Source organism: Perna viridis, chromosome 2, assembly GCF_037379345.1.
Source record: "Perna viridis isolate PV_CMFRI_1.1 ecotype Kerala chromosome 2, ASM3737934v1, whole genome shotgun sequence".
NCBI lineage: Eukaryota > Metazoa > Mollusca > Bivalvia > Mytilida > Mytilidae > Perna > Perna viridis.
The window spans coordinates 41,162,786-41,180,072 of record NC_142446.1 but is presented as its reverse complement, the minus strand read 5'-3'; the positions used below and the strand labels follow the sequence as shown (position 1 = coordinate 41,180,072).

General features: G+C 34.3%; 1 protein-coding gene and 1 long non-coding RNA gene across 3 annotated transcripts; both read left to right on the top strand.

Annotated features, from left to right (window-relative positions):
* Positions 1 to 945: 945 nt before the first annotated feature.
* On the top strand, positions 946 to 5,090 carry LOC148625085 (uncharacterized). The gene is made up of 4 exons (XR_015919853.1): positions 946 to 1,049; positions 3,852 to 3,918; positions 4,606 to 4,679; positions 5,015 to 5,090. It is a non-coding gene; the product is annotated as an uncharacterized LOC148625085 (long non-coding RNA).
* A 298-nt stretch (positions 5,091 to 5,388) lies between these two features.
* Positions 5,389 to 16,037, top strand: LOC148625084 (carboxylesterase 1D-like). 2 transcript variants are annotated; one of them, XM_088568359.1, is made up of 4 exons: positions 5,398 to 5,547; positions 5,782 to 5,820; positions 12,574 to 14,131; positions 14,990 to 16,037. In XM_088568359.1, the coding sequence occupies exons 3-4, from the start codon at positions 12,576 to 12,578 to the stop codon at positions 15,177 to 15,179; spliced, it is 1,746 nt and encodes a 581-aa protein (XP_088424485.1). In that variant the 5' UTR covers positions 5,398 to 5,547; positions 5,782 to 5,820; positions 12,574 to 12,575; the 3' UTR covers positions 15,180 to 16,037. The 2 variants fall into 2 exon arrangements, with proteins under 2 accessions (XP_088424484.1, XP_088424485.1); XM_088568358.1 differs by lacking the exon at positions 5,782 to 5,820 and having other exon boundaries at positions 5,389 to 5,547.
* The last annotated feature ends 1,250 nt before the right edge of the window (positions 16,038 to 17,287 follow it).

Here is a 17,287-nt window from a genome sequence, read left to right as displayed (position 1 = left end):
TTCCGTTCGTCCATAGGATGGTGCCATATCAGAAAATAACTTCCATGCAAGCGAACCTCTTTCACGGGCTGCAGTAATTCGGTTTTGTAATGTAAATTAAAGCATGGACTGTAAAATCAATGGTGACAGTTACACGCATAGACCTGTAATTAATTATAACTCCCTGTTACATGTACGGTTTTAATTCGCTAGTAAAATTATAAAAACCTTATATAAATTAAAAGAAAAAAAAACTCATTCACTAGTAAGCAGATCCTTTCAGTAAATATAATTATATACAAGGACTTTTATAATAGCCTATCAAAATCCTTTGGTTGTTATATTCAAAAAAGAAGTATTAAAAATGATATAATTGGATTAATGTGGATAATTTCATGCAAAATTTTGGTGAAAATGAGGAAATATTATACTATGACACACCCCTTTTTTTCTAGACCCCACCCCTTTTAGAACCCACTTTCAAAATCTCGGTTAAGTTTACGTACGACACTACACAGGCCAGGTGACGAATAGAATCGCCCTGAGGTAATTTTAAAAAAATTAATTGTTTTATGGCTCAGACAGAACAGGTGACTCAACAGGTGACAGGATTTACCTGTCCAGTATTGCAGTAGAAGATGTTCGTACCCTTACAGTTCTGATCATCCGTGTGTATATAGTGTACAAAAGTGCGTTCCTGTTATATACAAGAAGCTTTTACAGATGAGATGATGACAAAGGTATACTAGTATATTCCAACATTACAGTAAAAATCCTTAATTGTATAATTTCAAAATCGCCTACATACATGTAGGGAAACTGAAGCTCTAAAGTCTGTCATACCTCTGGTTATAGCTACAATTTATATGATATGCATTAAACTGTATTGTACATACGTGTAATAAGATTCACCCATTCAACTTTTCGAAACACTATACGGTAGAATCTGTCCAATATTGCAGTAGAAGATGTTCGTACCCTTACAGTTCTGATCATCCGTGTGTATATAGTGTACAAAAGTGCGTTCCTGTTATATACAAGAAGCTTTTACAGATGAGATGATGACAAAGGTATACTAGTATATTCCAACATTACAGTAAAAATCCTTAATTGTATAATTTCAAAATCGCCTACATACATGTAGGGAAACTGAAGCTCTAAAGTCTGTCATACCTCTGGTTATAGCTACAATTTATATGATATGCATTAAACTGTATTGTACGTACGTGTAATAAGATTCGCCCATTCTACTTTTCGAAACACTATACGGTGGAATCTATATGTACAATCTATACCTGGTGTACAATGAACATACTATTTTGTACAGTTCATATCGGTTACCAAGTGTCTACACGTTGAAGTTCAATGAAAGTGTACATTGCGCGTTTTTCGATTCAACGTTTGCGCCAATTGGATAAAAAACTAGTTTAATTGTCCCAACATATTTCCCCGTGGTTGAATTGCGCTTAAAAAGACTGGCACTAATTGTATCAGTCTACCTGTAAAAGGCAGTGATATCAAATATTTCATAAAAATATGAAAATAAAATAGAAGTTAGGAATATATATATCCAAAAAATGCCAAAAAGATGTAATCTACACCTAAATAGATCTACCTTGTATTGGATCTAGTATTGAAAATTCTTTTAAATGGACATTAACTCCGCCCGGATAACTTGCCGGTCCCAAGTCTGGATGTCCCCATCATATGTAAAATCAATTTCAATTCTTCCCATGCGCGGTTGAGCCACGGTGCTTCACACGTCATACAATAAGGACACAACCAATGTCGTGCCAAAAACTGTTTTAAAATGTAGGAGAGTTCTTCGTGATGTCATCACTTACCTGTGATTTGGATTTGGTTGGCAAAAAATCCCTTGATTGGCATGGGGCATCGACTTTATATCATCATAACGTTTTCGTTTTTTAAGGTAATTGAAAAATTCTTTTGGTTCTCTACACTGCCAATAATACTCTTTTTATCCACGGAATTTTAAAATAAATATTCAGTAATTAGACTATGTGAGCATAAAAAAATTTAAATAATTTTTAATGATAATAGAGGTTTACATATAAATATCATTTCAAATTTATTTTTTAAGTAAAAGAGTAATAAATTTACACATAAAATATGAATTATTTTATCTAAATGAAACATTTTACAGAACCAAAATTGGATATAGAGTTTTGAAAATTGGTATTCTAATCATGAATTTGCTAATTGTTTATTTCGTTGTTTATTTGCCAACCAATTTGACACTTAATGATATGAAAATTAGTGAATATGACATCACTAGTGAGATTGGCGAACTCTCCTATAGTGGTCCAATTTCTATTTAAAGACTCCATGAGCGAATCAATGAAATACCAAAAAAATGTCATCCTTAAAGATCTGACAAGAATATCATAACATTATATCCCTTACGAATAAGCCTATTCAACGGTTTAGTTTACTTATTGGGCGAGTATCGAGCTTTCCGTGCTATGTGTAGAATATTACCGTAAAACAAAGGGTGAGAAACAAACATGAATATTTTTCCATAACAAATGAATGGTTATTAACAAAGTTATCGAAGTGATAAACTCTATATAAGAGTCAAAATGAAAAGTCTGCATAAAATTTAAATGGTATTATCAAAGTAAAACCGGAAAGTTTGCAACCATTGCAATGGTCATCGTCACTCGGTACAGGCATTTCCTTTGGACATTGAGAATTAAACCAGGTTTTATGGCGGCTGTCCTTGGTCCCCTTATAAATTGATTTTTTAATGTGACATTTGTGTATAAGAAATAATCAAACAAATAGTTGCTTCACATATTTTCGATAAAAGTGAATAGAATATATCATTTTCATAATTTTCTTGGGTAAATTTAGGGTCCTATGTCAGCTCCTATTTTGTAAATATCTTGATCTGCCACACGAAACAAGTGCGAAGCCATATTACGAGATGTATTTATAACCTAGATTATAAGTGCCCCCAGCTTAACCGACCACTTCCTGTATTAATTACTTAATTAACAGTAAAACGGAATATCGAGCTGTTAATACCTGTAGTAATTTTCTCGTAATAAACGAAAATTTGAGTTTTACGTATACATTTTGACTGCAGATTTTGATTTTTTAAATTCATTGTAAAGATCAATTCAAATCAATATCTGTATAAGTTAAGTAAGGCAATCATGCTCACCAGTACAATGTTACAACAAACAACAGTACATATCCCAGTATTCTAACACCTGAACAGAAGTTAATATACGTTACAAATGCAAATACACAATCATAATTAAAGTAATTAAGTTAAGACTGTAAATACATGGACAAGGAACCTACATAAATTACGCATCACCTTGAAATTTCCAGTGATTTTGAAATATATGCATGTACTATATTTTGAAAGAGGAGGGGCTTCTAAAATAATAAGGCTAGACATACTGGCGTCACAACTCGATACAAAATGAAATTCATCCTCGACACTTTTCATTGTGCACAAAGCACACTATCTATTTGACATCTCTATACCATAGTAACCCCCAGTTTCAACAAACAAGGAATGTGATGATTATCTTAGTTTACATCTAGTAAGGCATTTTTTTGTAATAAGTCCGTTTTGTTAAATATTTTTGCAGACTTGGTACAAATTCAACAACAAATTTGTACAAATAACACTTAGGAGAACCCTGAATTTTTTTTGGCACCACTTTTTGCTCTTATTTCTGAACATTGATTAAAAAAAATTGGTGACAGAATTTTGGAAGCCAGTGCAGCCCCTGTTTCAGTTATATGTTTATAACTCCGTTTTACTGTCTATATACAGAATCTGAAAGTTTTCTAATTTTGAATTAATGCATAATAAGTATAATTTTGTTTTGAAGGTGCTCTATGTTGCTCAAGAGAGATTAGAGGATGCATGAAAGGATTCTTAGTAATGACTCGTAAAAGGTGAGTGACATATAAAGAACTTAATTAAATTAAGAAAATTAAGTATTAAACCAACTATGTCTGAGGCAAGATAAACAAGCTCTAGCTAGATGTTAAGTTCTGGTAAAAATCACTATTACTTGCTATCAGGAGATATCTCTTTTTGTATGCAGATGCTTTTGTTATATGATTAAGCCAAAAACAAATATCTTTATTGTGTGAATATTCAGTTGCAAATAGAGTTTGTCAAGTCCTATTCTAAAATTATAGTTGAACTGGACCATTATTTTTTAAGCTCTTATCTTTGCACCACTAACACACCTTGTGTTTCAAAGGTAATCAAGGGAACCAATGTAATAGCGGCAATCAAAGGAATGTAATTCAGAGACAAAGAGACATGGAAAACAGACATACACAACAAAGAACATAAAGTAACTAAAATCATACACACAAAGTAACAAAAGCAAATGAGCAACTCAGACAACACTAAACTTGTTACATTTTTTGGAAAGTTCAACGACAGCTTTCTCCACAATCTCTTAATTAATTTTGATTAAACTTACCCCCAGCATGTTGGACTTAACATTGAATGTTACTTATGTGCATAACAAGATAACTGCTTTAAGGATGCTTGCAATGAAAATTAATTCAACTAAATTCAAAGGTACAATATGTATTATCATGCAGATTTGTTTTTCACCATTTCAGGGACCAGCCACCTGCTTGCCTCTATGGTGAATGACTAATTCAGTATATGCAAACTTGATAGCTTATCATATCAGGTATACACTGTTCTCCAGAATTTTTGTACTCCTGCTTTTTGAGACGGGACATATTTTGGCATACTGGTGTCCGTCCATCTGTTCTTCATACTTTGCACAATAAATCAAAAGTGCTGCCACGAACTTATATAGAAAGCACTTTATCTGTGTGTCTGTTTGTCTGTTCATGTTATCTTTTAGATGTCTGATTGCAAGTAATTTCAGCTGTTGATATTAGAAATGAACATATATCAAGTAAGAAAAAATAAGATCACTTTGATTACAAATAAAATGGTATTGTCAAATATTTTATATATTTTGTTTGCATAAAGATTTTTACTTGTTTTATTCTACAGAGACGAGAAATGAAGCATGTTTCATGAGTTGAAGCTGACCAAGAAGAAAAAGAAGTGCCAAAAAGCTCATTATGGACCTGAATTTAGACTTCCATTAGAATTTTTATAATTTATACTTTATAACGTAAAGATGAAACGACCTCACGGTAAAAGAAAACCACTGCACGTAAAGATAAATCCATAGCGTAAATATATGTTGACATAACGTAATCATAAAACGACAGAACGTAAAGACGAAACGACATAATGTAAAGATGTTTCTACATAACGTAAATACAAAATGACCACATGTAATTATAAAACCACAGCAAGTAATATAAAATTGACAACACGTAAACAAATGTGTATCTCATCAGACAGTTTAGGCGTTCCATACCGTCACATAACGTATTGATCGATATTCACTCCCCTTGAAGAGGTTATAAATTAGGACAATTGTTTTTCTGTGGATGAGCTGTGACTGGAAACGCTACTTTGGTGTTCTGTCTTCAAATTGAGATTACTGATGGATTCTCATTTCAAAGAGCCAACGGGTTTGTTTTCACAACAATATCTCTGTTATATTTGCAGATATCTTCAAACTGTTTTTTTTTACATCTTTCAGTCTAAGTAAATCTCGCAGTGCTCCCGGTTTTCTTTTATGTGCGTCGTGCTCACACGCGAACAAAAAATCGGTATCACTGCGTGATCGGCTTTAAATCAAAGGTATTTTGGTACAAGACCGAATCTGTTCCAAATATGATTTTTTTTTATTTCTTTTTTTTCAGTTATCATAGTGTAATGACAAACATACTATGAAGACAAAGGTAAAAATAAATTAAAAGATCATTTATTCCAACCAAAGAACCCTTTGATAGAGAATGGATTCAGAATTACATACAATTAAGTGAATTAAGACATATGGACACAGTGTGATAGTATATAAATAACATCGAGCTACGAGGGCGATAGAGCAGTTTGTTACTTCCAGAAAATCGTTGTTAACCCGAGGCGCAGCCGAGGGTGAAAATGTATTTTCAAGGGGTAACAAACTCGCTATCAGCGTCTGAACTATACGTTACTTTTTCAAAGTAAGTCCTTACATCAGTTTTGTATGTTTGTTTTTGTTTTTTTTTTCTTCATTAAAATTGTTTCAAGTTTGCATTTATTTGAAACTGCAAGCGAAAACTTTTTGGACCTTTATTCAATGTATCGGTGGCGGACCTTTTCCCTGCTCAAAAACATAAATGTCAATAAGATATTTTTTTTTTTTTTTTTTTTTTTTTCTTCTTTAAGTTTTCCTGTATATTTAATCCAACTGTTACCATAGGTCTTTACAGAATTAACAACAACAAAAAAAGTCAAGTATGCAGTGTATGGACAACAATGACATAAATTCTCATTTGAACTCTTTCTTTTCCAGTTCCAATCTCAGTCACTTTTTAATTTATAATACATTTAGAAATGTTTACTATAGGTATAGGTACAGATTGGTAGTAATTACGCCATCATAAGTAAAGAAAAATAGATATCTATTAATCGATGTTGTATCAGTTATTGATATGGACGTTGCACATATTGATTCTCTATCAAAGAAAAAACTGACTTAAAATGAACTTGTACCTATATTTTACCGGAAACAATTTAGCTTTTCACGAGGGGGTAACAGACAATAAACTATCGCCCACTGAGCAATGTGATAGAGCAGAATATTACCCTGGTATTGATTGAACCAATCAAAATTCAGCAAATTGACATGAAGTATTATAAATATAAAATATTAAATAATAACAATGGCACTCTACACGTTGACGTACTCCCAAACAGTTAGAGTGGGGAAACGCTCTCGGACCCACGTGGGGTAGCCAAGCCGGTAGTAGGACATACTCTGAGTTCTTCGGTCATGTATCCCGAAGGCTGGGCTCCGCTACCTTCTACTACTAACTGACATTACTAACAGAATCCGTGTAAGGGGCGGTCGTGCGAGATCAGTAAGGATAGTCTTGACCGTAAAAACTCCCAATCATCAATAACAAAGGACAAGGACGTTAAAAACCCCCTTAGTAGTAAAAACAATGGTCATGCGGCAATGTAACAATAAGGTTTAACTTCATTTATCAATAAAAACAAAATAATATATAATTGAATTAAAATAAAATTAAATACCTGATATAGGGTTCCACAATGAAATATATTTCTACACATAGTCTCTCATTTTATTATAATTATTATTATTATTATTATTATTATTATATTATTTATTTTTGTTAATTATGTACACATGCTAATGAAACCGATCTACCGCGCCGATAGCTCCAGCCGTGTGTAGTATAATATCACATGCGTTCTCCTTAAAAAAAAAACTCCGTATCAACCCGAGACTGCTATATGACTCCGAGGGCCACAGGCCCGCGGTGATGTAGGTCGAGGGTTGATACAGCATGTAATACAGATTTTAACATCCATACTCCAAGTATGTTATGTGAGGGCCGCGGTATAGGTCTAGGGGTACGGCACAGAGTATGCGATATAGGATTAGAGGTGTGATACAGGGCATACGATATAGGGTAGACGATATGGAGTTGAAACAAACACTTGTAATGCATATACAAAAAAGTTATATTTTGATCTAAATATATATGATATAAGGATTTATATTACAGTGAGCTATTTAACTGTTTGATATAATGTTATCTGTGGATCTTCTTGATTCTAGATCATGAGCTATATATTGTTCCCAATTTTTTTAAAGTTTCAAATCTTCTTGGATGAAAAAATTCAATTCAATTTAAAATTCAAATTTCTGAAATAGCTACATATAAACATAATTTTATCATAAATTTGTTTATATAGTGGGCATTCAATTATAATATGTTTTTTTTTCATCCTCAACTTTATCTAATGAACAATACTGACATTTTTCTCAATGATCTATCTAAACAGAAAGAGGAACAGAAACAGAAATTTTTATTTATAGTCGGATGCACATTACAAAAAACATAAGCTCTGTAGAGCTTTTATATCGATTCTACATATAAGTTTGTCTCAACCCTTAAAGGTTATGCACTCATTATAATTTTACTGACCGATTGTCTGTATCTGAATTCTTTTAAATTCAAGTATTTTTTCCATACCAAATGAAGTTTTAAATTAAAAAATAAGAAAAAAAGTTTTCCGTGTTTAGATTTTAAAACCGTATCTCGATGCATGAACATCCCAAAACAGGAGATAACGGCTATATAACTTATCGGAGTGTGTAGTACACTATATCTTATAGTTCGCACACTTATTAGGGAAACTGAAACTAGAACGAGACTTATAAACCATATACTAGAAAACCGACCGTTATTAACCATTAATTAATATAGTTTTGGTGAAGATTTTCACTATATATAAGCCCCGTGCAGGTCCGGGTGTTAAAAGAATAGGCCTGCAGCAGCGCTAAGCTTGTCGTATAAGGCGACTAAATAGTGCTCAGAAACCTAGCCGGGGGCTAGGCGCTCTACCCACAGAGCAACTGGGATGTGTGCCCCAGGTGGTGGAATGGGGTACCACTGGCGTGTTACATGCTTGGGTTTTCAGGCTATAATACGGAAAACCTGACCGCAAACCATAGTGGTGCACCGTGTTGGGAAAGATGCCACGTTCCTCGCACGTTAAAGAACCCTGCTGTGGTATTCGATAGGAGTTGGAACCTTTGCCGTCGCCACAGGAGGCTAAATTGCCCTACCTTACCCATCCCCCCTTTTTCCAGTGGCAATCAAAATTTGTCGACCCTATTATCCTTGTGACCCATCCTTTTTTTTTCTTCATTTCATGTTCATTTTATCATCCATTTCATGTTCATTGTCTGAATATAGCTGAAATATTGCTGCTCGGACGTTAAACCCCAACAAACAAACAAAGAAACACTACATATAATGATATTGTATGTATCAAACAATCTTCTCTCAATAAAATATAACGAGAATATGTATGATGTCTATGTCAAAGGGACAAAAACCTTACCAGTCTATCGACAACGATTACTGATAATATAGAGTTTCAATGAATAATAAACAAATAATGTTATTTATAGTATATGTGTGTCATAACTAAAATCAGAATCAGATTTTGGGAAAAAAGGGGGAGGGCCGTGAAACTCTGTCCTGTCCTGTCCCAAAGTACCTATGCTTTTAATTAGATTGAGATCATCAGGAATGAAATTGTATTTCATATTTATTATTCAGTGCAAATGTTCATCACCGCCAATTTCATCATTTAGGGGTAGAATTTTTTACGGGAACACATTTACATGTATGTGATGAGATCTAACTTCCGTAAATGTTTCGTTTAAATCTCCCAAGCACTTGCAAGAAAACGTGTGGACAAGCTCGCCGATAAAAATAATGATAATTGAAATTTACGTTTCTAAGAAACGTATAAAAGTCGCCTCCCGTTTCCGGATCTAATTTTGAGAAATATATCGTACATTGAACTGCATGTTATTAATCGGGACAGCGTAAAGAATTTGAATATCAAATTTAATCGAAATCGAACAACTTTGAATTTTTGACCGCGGTGGCGGACATTTAAAACAAAGCGGCCGATACTTAGTTCAAATTATCAATTGGGCTGTAGATTCTTAATCGGGGCGGCTTAAATAACTTAAGTTTCAATTATTATCAAAATCGGACAACTTTGAAATTTCGACCGCGGTGGCGACCATTTTGAAAATGTCGGTCGATACGTAACTCAAATTGACAATTGAGCCGCAGATTATTAATCAGGGCGGCTTAAAGAACCTAGTTTTCCATTTTCATCTAAATCGGAAATTTTGAATTTTTGACCGCGTTGGTGGCCATTTTGAAAATAGGGTCCAAGTGAGGTGCCCCTCCCTGTTTTACATTTGGAAAATTTTCCATCGACTAGCACTTCACTAAATTGAACTTGACCCCTACTTTTTCCGACGTAGAATGGTGGGTACGGGTCTCCTCTACAACGATATATCCCATGACCTCCTGGCACTATTTCAAATAAGGCCCTTAAAATTGGGTCCAAGTGAGATGCCCCCTGTTTTACAGTTGGAAAATTTTCCATCGACTGGCTTTTCATTAATATTTTCGTGAAATGGTTGATTTTTTATAACCTTTCTATATTGAATTGAAATATATTATGGGTTTTAAAACAATTACAATTTGATGGTACGTTATGGTTTACTTTGATTTTTTGGTTATCAGATATGACCATATAATTGTTCGCTAGCAATTGTTCGCTAGCTTCAGTCTAGCGTCGTTTTAATAAACTTTAATTTATAAGCTGTTCTCAGAACAATACATGCAATGCATGCATGGGGAGATCGAATGTGAAATTTGTTCATGTTGATTCTTGGGGGAGGGGGTTGCAAATTTTCTTGAGTAAGTAGATTTATTTTCAACCTCATCCGGGCAAGATATTATTTATTTCCGTTTCACAGTATCATTTCACTTAGGTAATCAAATTTGTATTTTTTCTGGGAAGTGAAGAAAGTCCAGAATATTTACTTCGACTATTCAGGACCAGAATATTTATTTCTAAAAACTGTCAGCCGCAATCACTCAGAATGAAATGGTCGCCCCCATACGATGTTATAAGACTTTGCTTTTGAATTTATATGTATCCCAGTACGTAGGCTACTAACCGAAACATCTACATCTAATTAAACATGTATTTATTTAGCTTATGCTCTAAAGAGGCATTTCTTTAAAAAATGCACATATATCACATTTTGATTATTTTATTATGTTATGTTTGCCACAACTTCACCAAATAGCCCAACCCACGCCATTTTTTTTTGTTCTTCTTTCAGCAAATTTAAGAACTTAAACTGGAAAAGTAAACACTTTACTTCCATTTTTAAGTTAAATATCTAAAGATTTTGCGTGAAATTTTTCACAAATTCTATCCCCAAATTGTTTTGACTGCTTTGCTGGGCATTTTCTCCTAGATATGCCCCATACCCTGAAATCCTGGTTTTACCTAAAAATATGTGCTTGTTTACAAAAAAAAACTTCTTGCGTTGTTAGTTGAACTGGTAAGACTGGTTTTGGTTTTGTGGCTGGTGAAATGAACCTATTAGAAATTAAGACCGAAAAAGGGTCAATACAAGCATTTTCTTGGTTTTCAGACAATTATTTGAGTATGTTTGATCATGAATGAATCTCTGAATTTGCTTGTGGAGGCTGTCATATGAATCATGTTAGTAAGAGGTGCCAAAACCAAAAAGGGGTCTACAGCAAGCATTTTCATGATGTGTGGATAATAACTGCAGTAAAAATATGTGTATCACTTTGACATTATACAAGGTGCTAAGCCCTCAAAGGATGACTGAGCTTGATTTTGGAGGTTTTGACTTAATATGTTCTAGAACTACGGGCACAAAGGGACCCCTCCGATTCGACCAAATTCTAATCTGTATCATAACCTCGATCGAAGTCAAAATTAATTGCAAGGTGTGTCCATACTTGCTCCAACTGTTCGGTCGTTTTCCCTAAAACTTTTATTTTGTTTATTTTATTAATATCTTATTTAGTATATATTTTCTTGGTTCTATACGATTTTTTTTAACGGAAATAGTGCATCAATTAATCGCAGAAGGTATATTCTATATTGCAAAGCTTTTACACTTCTGCAACATTTAGTCCTAGACCCTACTTCTTTCTGCTAAATAGTTGTTTCGCAGATGTGTAATGAGTAGTTCTTTTTGGAGAAAGTTGATGGCACATGTTGCATTGTTTTGAAGCAATTCTTGCAATTTTATCATATGTTTCTAGCACAATTTGAACAACTAAAAACGTCTCTAAATAATTATCTGTTCAAAAGGCATCACGAAACATTTTAAGTTGAAGTCCTAGACATGGGTCGGTTGGCGTACAAATATTTGGTATCAATCAAAGTTCATAGCTGTATCAAGATTGAATGCTGTGTGCGTACTTGTCCAAACTGTTCAGAGTTCAACCTCTGCGGTTGTATTCAGCAGCACTCTGCGAAGCATTTTATTGTTATGTAGTTGTAAAAGTAAAAGTAGGGTCGGTCGCGTAACAGGATATTTTAGGCCTGAGGGGAAGTCTTTTAATCTAAGCATACAGGTAGCTGTAGTTTCATTAAAATGAAATCTAATTATAATACACTATTCACACACAAAATGATGAACACTTATTTGTTCTTTGTTATTGCGCTTACCATAGCCTATGTAACATTTGAAATAACAGATCTATCACGATTTAATCAAGGCCCTAAAAGATAACACAAAATAGATACACCTTAATCATGACAGACGAACTGCCCTAGTCTAGCGGCTTCTGGACCTTTTTATTGTTGGTAACGCGGGTAAAACCATCGAAATCTTTATTCTAAATATCCTCGAAGATCTCCTTTGTTTAATTTATGAAAATAGTCTTTTAATGTTATTCCTCCATTATCTGGGGTAAAACTTATTGTATACAAACTATTGGGGATATAATATACTATAATATACTATTAACATATAACGGTTATAACGGATTCCACACAGTAACACTTGATGTTTTGTTACTAGTATCTGACGTCTTTTTGTTTTACAGACATGACGCGTGTGCTTTATTATACAGCATTGCTCGTGGTAGCATCAGTAGGTGCGCAGGCAAAATCACCTATAGTTAACACACCCAAGGGAAATATTAAAGGGCTCGAACTCCAATGCGCGCAAACTGGGGAAACTGTTTATGAATTCCGAGGCATTCCATTCGCGAAGCCACCGGTCGGGGATCTACGGTTCCAGAAACCGGTACCTGTTGATAAATGGACTGACATACTAGATGCAACGTCTTTCGGTGCTGGATGTCCTCAAAAGATACCTGAGGGGTATGATGACTTCAAACCTAAGGTGATGTCAGAGGACTGCCTATTCCTAAACGTTTATATTCCTAAGACATTAATTTCCAATCAGAAGTTACCCGTTATGGTTTGGATACATGGAGGTGCTCTGGTGGTTGGATATTCTCATCAATATGATGGCGCCTGGATAGCCACTTCCAGTGATGTTGTTGTTGTCTCCATTAATTACCGTTTGGATTCTTTGGGCTTTCTTGCACTAGATCATCCTGCAGCTATAGGTAATTACGGACTTTGGGACCAGAAACTCGCCTTACAATGGGTTCAAGATAACATAGCTTCATTTGGAGGTGACCCAACCTCAGTTACAATTTTTGGAGAGTCTGCTGGGGGTTGGAGTGTTACCCTGTTGTCTCTTATGCCTTCCAACAGAGGTTTATTCCACAGAGCTATCGCTCAGAGTGGTTCACTAAGTGAAATATCCTTGACTCCAAAGGATTCGAAAGTTACTAACGAACGTTTGATTAAATTTGCCAAGGGAAAACAATGTCCTGTTAATGACATGAATAAGTTCGTAAGTTGTCTCCGTCAGTTGGACTACGAGGACCTATTAACTGGTTTGTTTGACTATACAAACATGCCAAAGGACAAATATGAATTGGTCTTTTTGCCGCACTCACCCATTGTCGATGGTGAACTGTTTAAGAACGATCCACTTAAAGAACTGAATGACGCTTCATCGGAGACGTCCCAATTCTTCAGGTCGCTCGATTTTATGACAGGTTATACATCTAATGAAATGGCTCGTTCTGCTATGGGTATTCCTCAACAAACGCAGGAATATTTTAAGTTTAATTCAAGTGAATCTATTCCTTTTGAATTTCTGTGTGAAGGCATGATAAAACCATATGTTAAGAGAATGTATAATGACGATTCTGCACTCAAAGAAAAACTATGTAACATTTATAAAGTAGAAGGCACCGAGGACGAACAGAGCATGAGATCTCTAATGTTCATGAATGATGTGGTATTTGTTGCGCCCGCTATAAAGATGCTTGAACTTCATGGCTCCTCTGGATCATCAGGAAAAACTTTCCAATATGTCTTCTCAAAGGAAACCGGAATGGGTCTCATGGGTCCTCTCCCTAAATACGCTAAAGGATGTGGACATGGTGAAGAACTCCAATTTATGTTTGAACTTGGCGTTCTGTTGCCTTCGTTGAACAAGACATCCAGTACGTTTTCTGATGATGAAAAGAAGCTGTCAGATAATCTGATCAAATATTTCACGTCATTTGCCAAAACAGGGTAAGACTTCTGTCACAATAATTATTTTTCTATAAATACAAGACAAGAATGAACAATAATGCATTCAGTAATTTACGTATTTTAAGAAAAGCAAAAAAAACCGCTTTTTGCCTAACTTATTCATGTTTCTCCATAATTTTCTTGTTTTGAGTCTAACAGATGTGATGGATCATCACGAATTTACTTTTATGCTCAGATGATTAAATCACCTTTCAAAGATGTAGGGACATTAGGCCATATCTCAAAACTTATGAGCTATAGAAAATATAAATAGACATGCCTTCGTTGGATTTAAGTGTTGTACAAAAATTGTATTTTTTATTGTTATTGAGTTATTGCCTTGAAGTATTGTATTTTTTTAAACAAATATAGGTAAAAAAAATAATCGATGCTATGCTCCTCATTATAAGGTTTTCAAACGTCTACATAACACTTTCAGCAAATATCATGAAACTCATAGATACAAAGAAAATTCTGTTGAAATTACCCTTATGGTCAGTCCTACAAAAGATTGAGCTGAGTCGTGATATGAAAGATACTATTTAGGACTTACTGCCCTTGAAAGTAAAAAAATAACCAATTTAGTAGCACTTTAGTATATTTTTTAAGAACGTAGCAGATTTGGAAATTTTTCAATCGCTGGAATATTCTAGCATAAGGCGAAGAAATGAGTTTCAAGTGAGGTATTCAGACCCACTTAAGTCACTTGTTTCAACCTACTTCCTACCTTAAACATTGTAACGATGACTCAATTTAGGAAGCTTTTGTAAGAATCTGTAAAGATATCACTAAAGAAGACGGATTACATATTTAAATTTCGTATCTTCTGGTCCTTAAGATGTAATCTCTTTTTAACAGAGTACCAGACGCTGGTGAAGGGTCGGTCGTGTGGAAAGAGTTTGATATGAAGGACAGATGCTATTTGGATTTTAACTGGGAAATATCATTAAAACAGAAATCGAACCCCGATACAGTGGAATTATGGCTACGACAGATGGCAGAAACAGACACAAAACCAAAGTATTCAAGGGATTATGATGAGCTTTAGGCTTTATATTTTCTATTTCCTGTTTCATTTTATATTTCAAAAAAGAACGCATACAATATTTTGGCAAAAAATAATGCAATTTGTTAGGAAAGAATGCTACATGGGGAAAATGCAATCGTATAAAACTACAATTCAATATATATTTTCTCAAAACGGGATAATTAAATGTGTTTTAAATACATTAATACAAAAACGTATTTTGACAAATGATATTTATTCAAACGTTTTTAATGTTTTGCATTGTGGTAAGTCTTAATATATTACTACCGTTACATTACTGCATATTGAATGTTGTAATATAAGCTCAGGTGGAACAAAAACCTTCATGAACAAAAAATTGAATTGGAATAATACTCCTGAAAGATAATGTCTTTGCTCTTATGCATCTTTGTTTGGAAGTTGATCAGTTTTTACCAGTTTATTGCCCCCCCCCCAAATATTCTTTCTATCAATTCCCCCCCACGTGACGAGGGATATATTTTTATTTTCGTTCGTATTTAAAAAACGACAAGGGAGGTGCTTTTTTGTTTTCATTTCATAGATCTGGCAATCAAATTGGGAAACATGGCACCTTCAAAGGAGGCGACGAATCGTCTGAATACCAAATTTTAACACTCTTGGGTCTAAGACAAAGAATAATCACAATATTTGTTGTGTAAAAAGACACTTTACTTTTTTGTATTCCTGTACTTGCTTTGATTTTTAGACTCCAATTAACTTTGTTTGAATTGCTTCTTTACTCGTGATGAATACTGTGGGATGAATGTTGATTGTTGTGTGTGTTGTTCGTTTTGTATGTTTTTGTATTTTGTATTGAGTATTTTCTTCGGATATTCAGAATTAAATATGTATACTTGGCGTAATGTTTCAGTTTTTGGTATTTATAGTCCTTATTGAATAAAATGCACTGATTGCGTGAACATTACCCACGTTCATTTAAGTTTATTAAATATTTACTTCTCCTAAAAAGTTAAGATCATCTTAATCAGGAGAACTGTTAAGTTTAAAAAAATAACGTTATGAAACGAAACAAATATGATACTTTATTTTTATCGCAGTATAAAAGAATATGACAACGCGTCAAACAAAGCTAATCTAAAATTTCGTCAAACGCTTTAATGTCAAAGAAATTTCTACACAGAATTGGTAATTGTCAATTTGAAAATCAAAGTCCTTGTCATAGGCTTTATTTGTTAGCTTTCCTGAATAAGAAGACTTGAAGCATTCTTCAGATTGTCGGTAGTGTCGTTGATTTCAAGCTCTTTGGGATAAACAGAGTGCAGAGTAATCAAGGGAACCAAGTTTCTATAGGAAATCAAAAGAAAGCAAAGACCAAACATGGAAAACAAATATACACAACAAAAACATTAAGTAACTAAAATAATACATACAAAGTAAAAGCAAATGAACAACTCGGCCTCTACTAAAAACTGGGATCGTGGACCAGGTGCACCGGTAGGGTAAGCGTCCTCTGCATTTCTAGAAATACCCACCGAGTTGCTAATAAAAAGTCAATTCCGGGCTAGACGAAAGACGAAAGGAAAACTATGACACAATGAAAAAAATCAGTTTTTAATGGTGCAGATGGATACATCGTAACGATCCACGAGTGCATAATGGCGACCATAAAACTTCTGTAGAGATCTAGCGCGATACAAAAAGTATGAGTTGTGATATGAAAACTCCATACACAGGTCCTGAAGGTATATGATACAGATGAAAGGAAAGTTGACAATTCTGAATGAAAAGTCGTCACGTTTGTCGGAAAGTTTGGTCAATAGTTTTTCTTTACCATCGATCTCTAAGTGTAGGTCAAGGTATGAGGCTGATTTCACAGTGTCTGTAGTATCCTTTATCTCAAGTTGTTTGTGGTAGATGCGATGTATCAAGTCCCGAAAACTAGGATTGTTTAACGATAGTATGTCATCTATATAGCGGAAACTGAGTTTAGAGGATCTAGCTAAACAATGTTCTTTCTTTCGGATCAGATCAGCTATGAAGACAGCCTCATAAGAGTGTATGAATAGGTCAGCAAGAAGAGGAGTACAATTTGTTCCCATTGGAATGGCGACCGTTTGTTGAAAAACACGTCCACCACGCTGAACAAA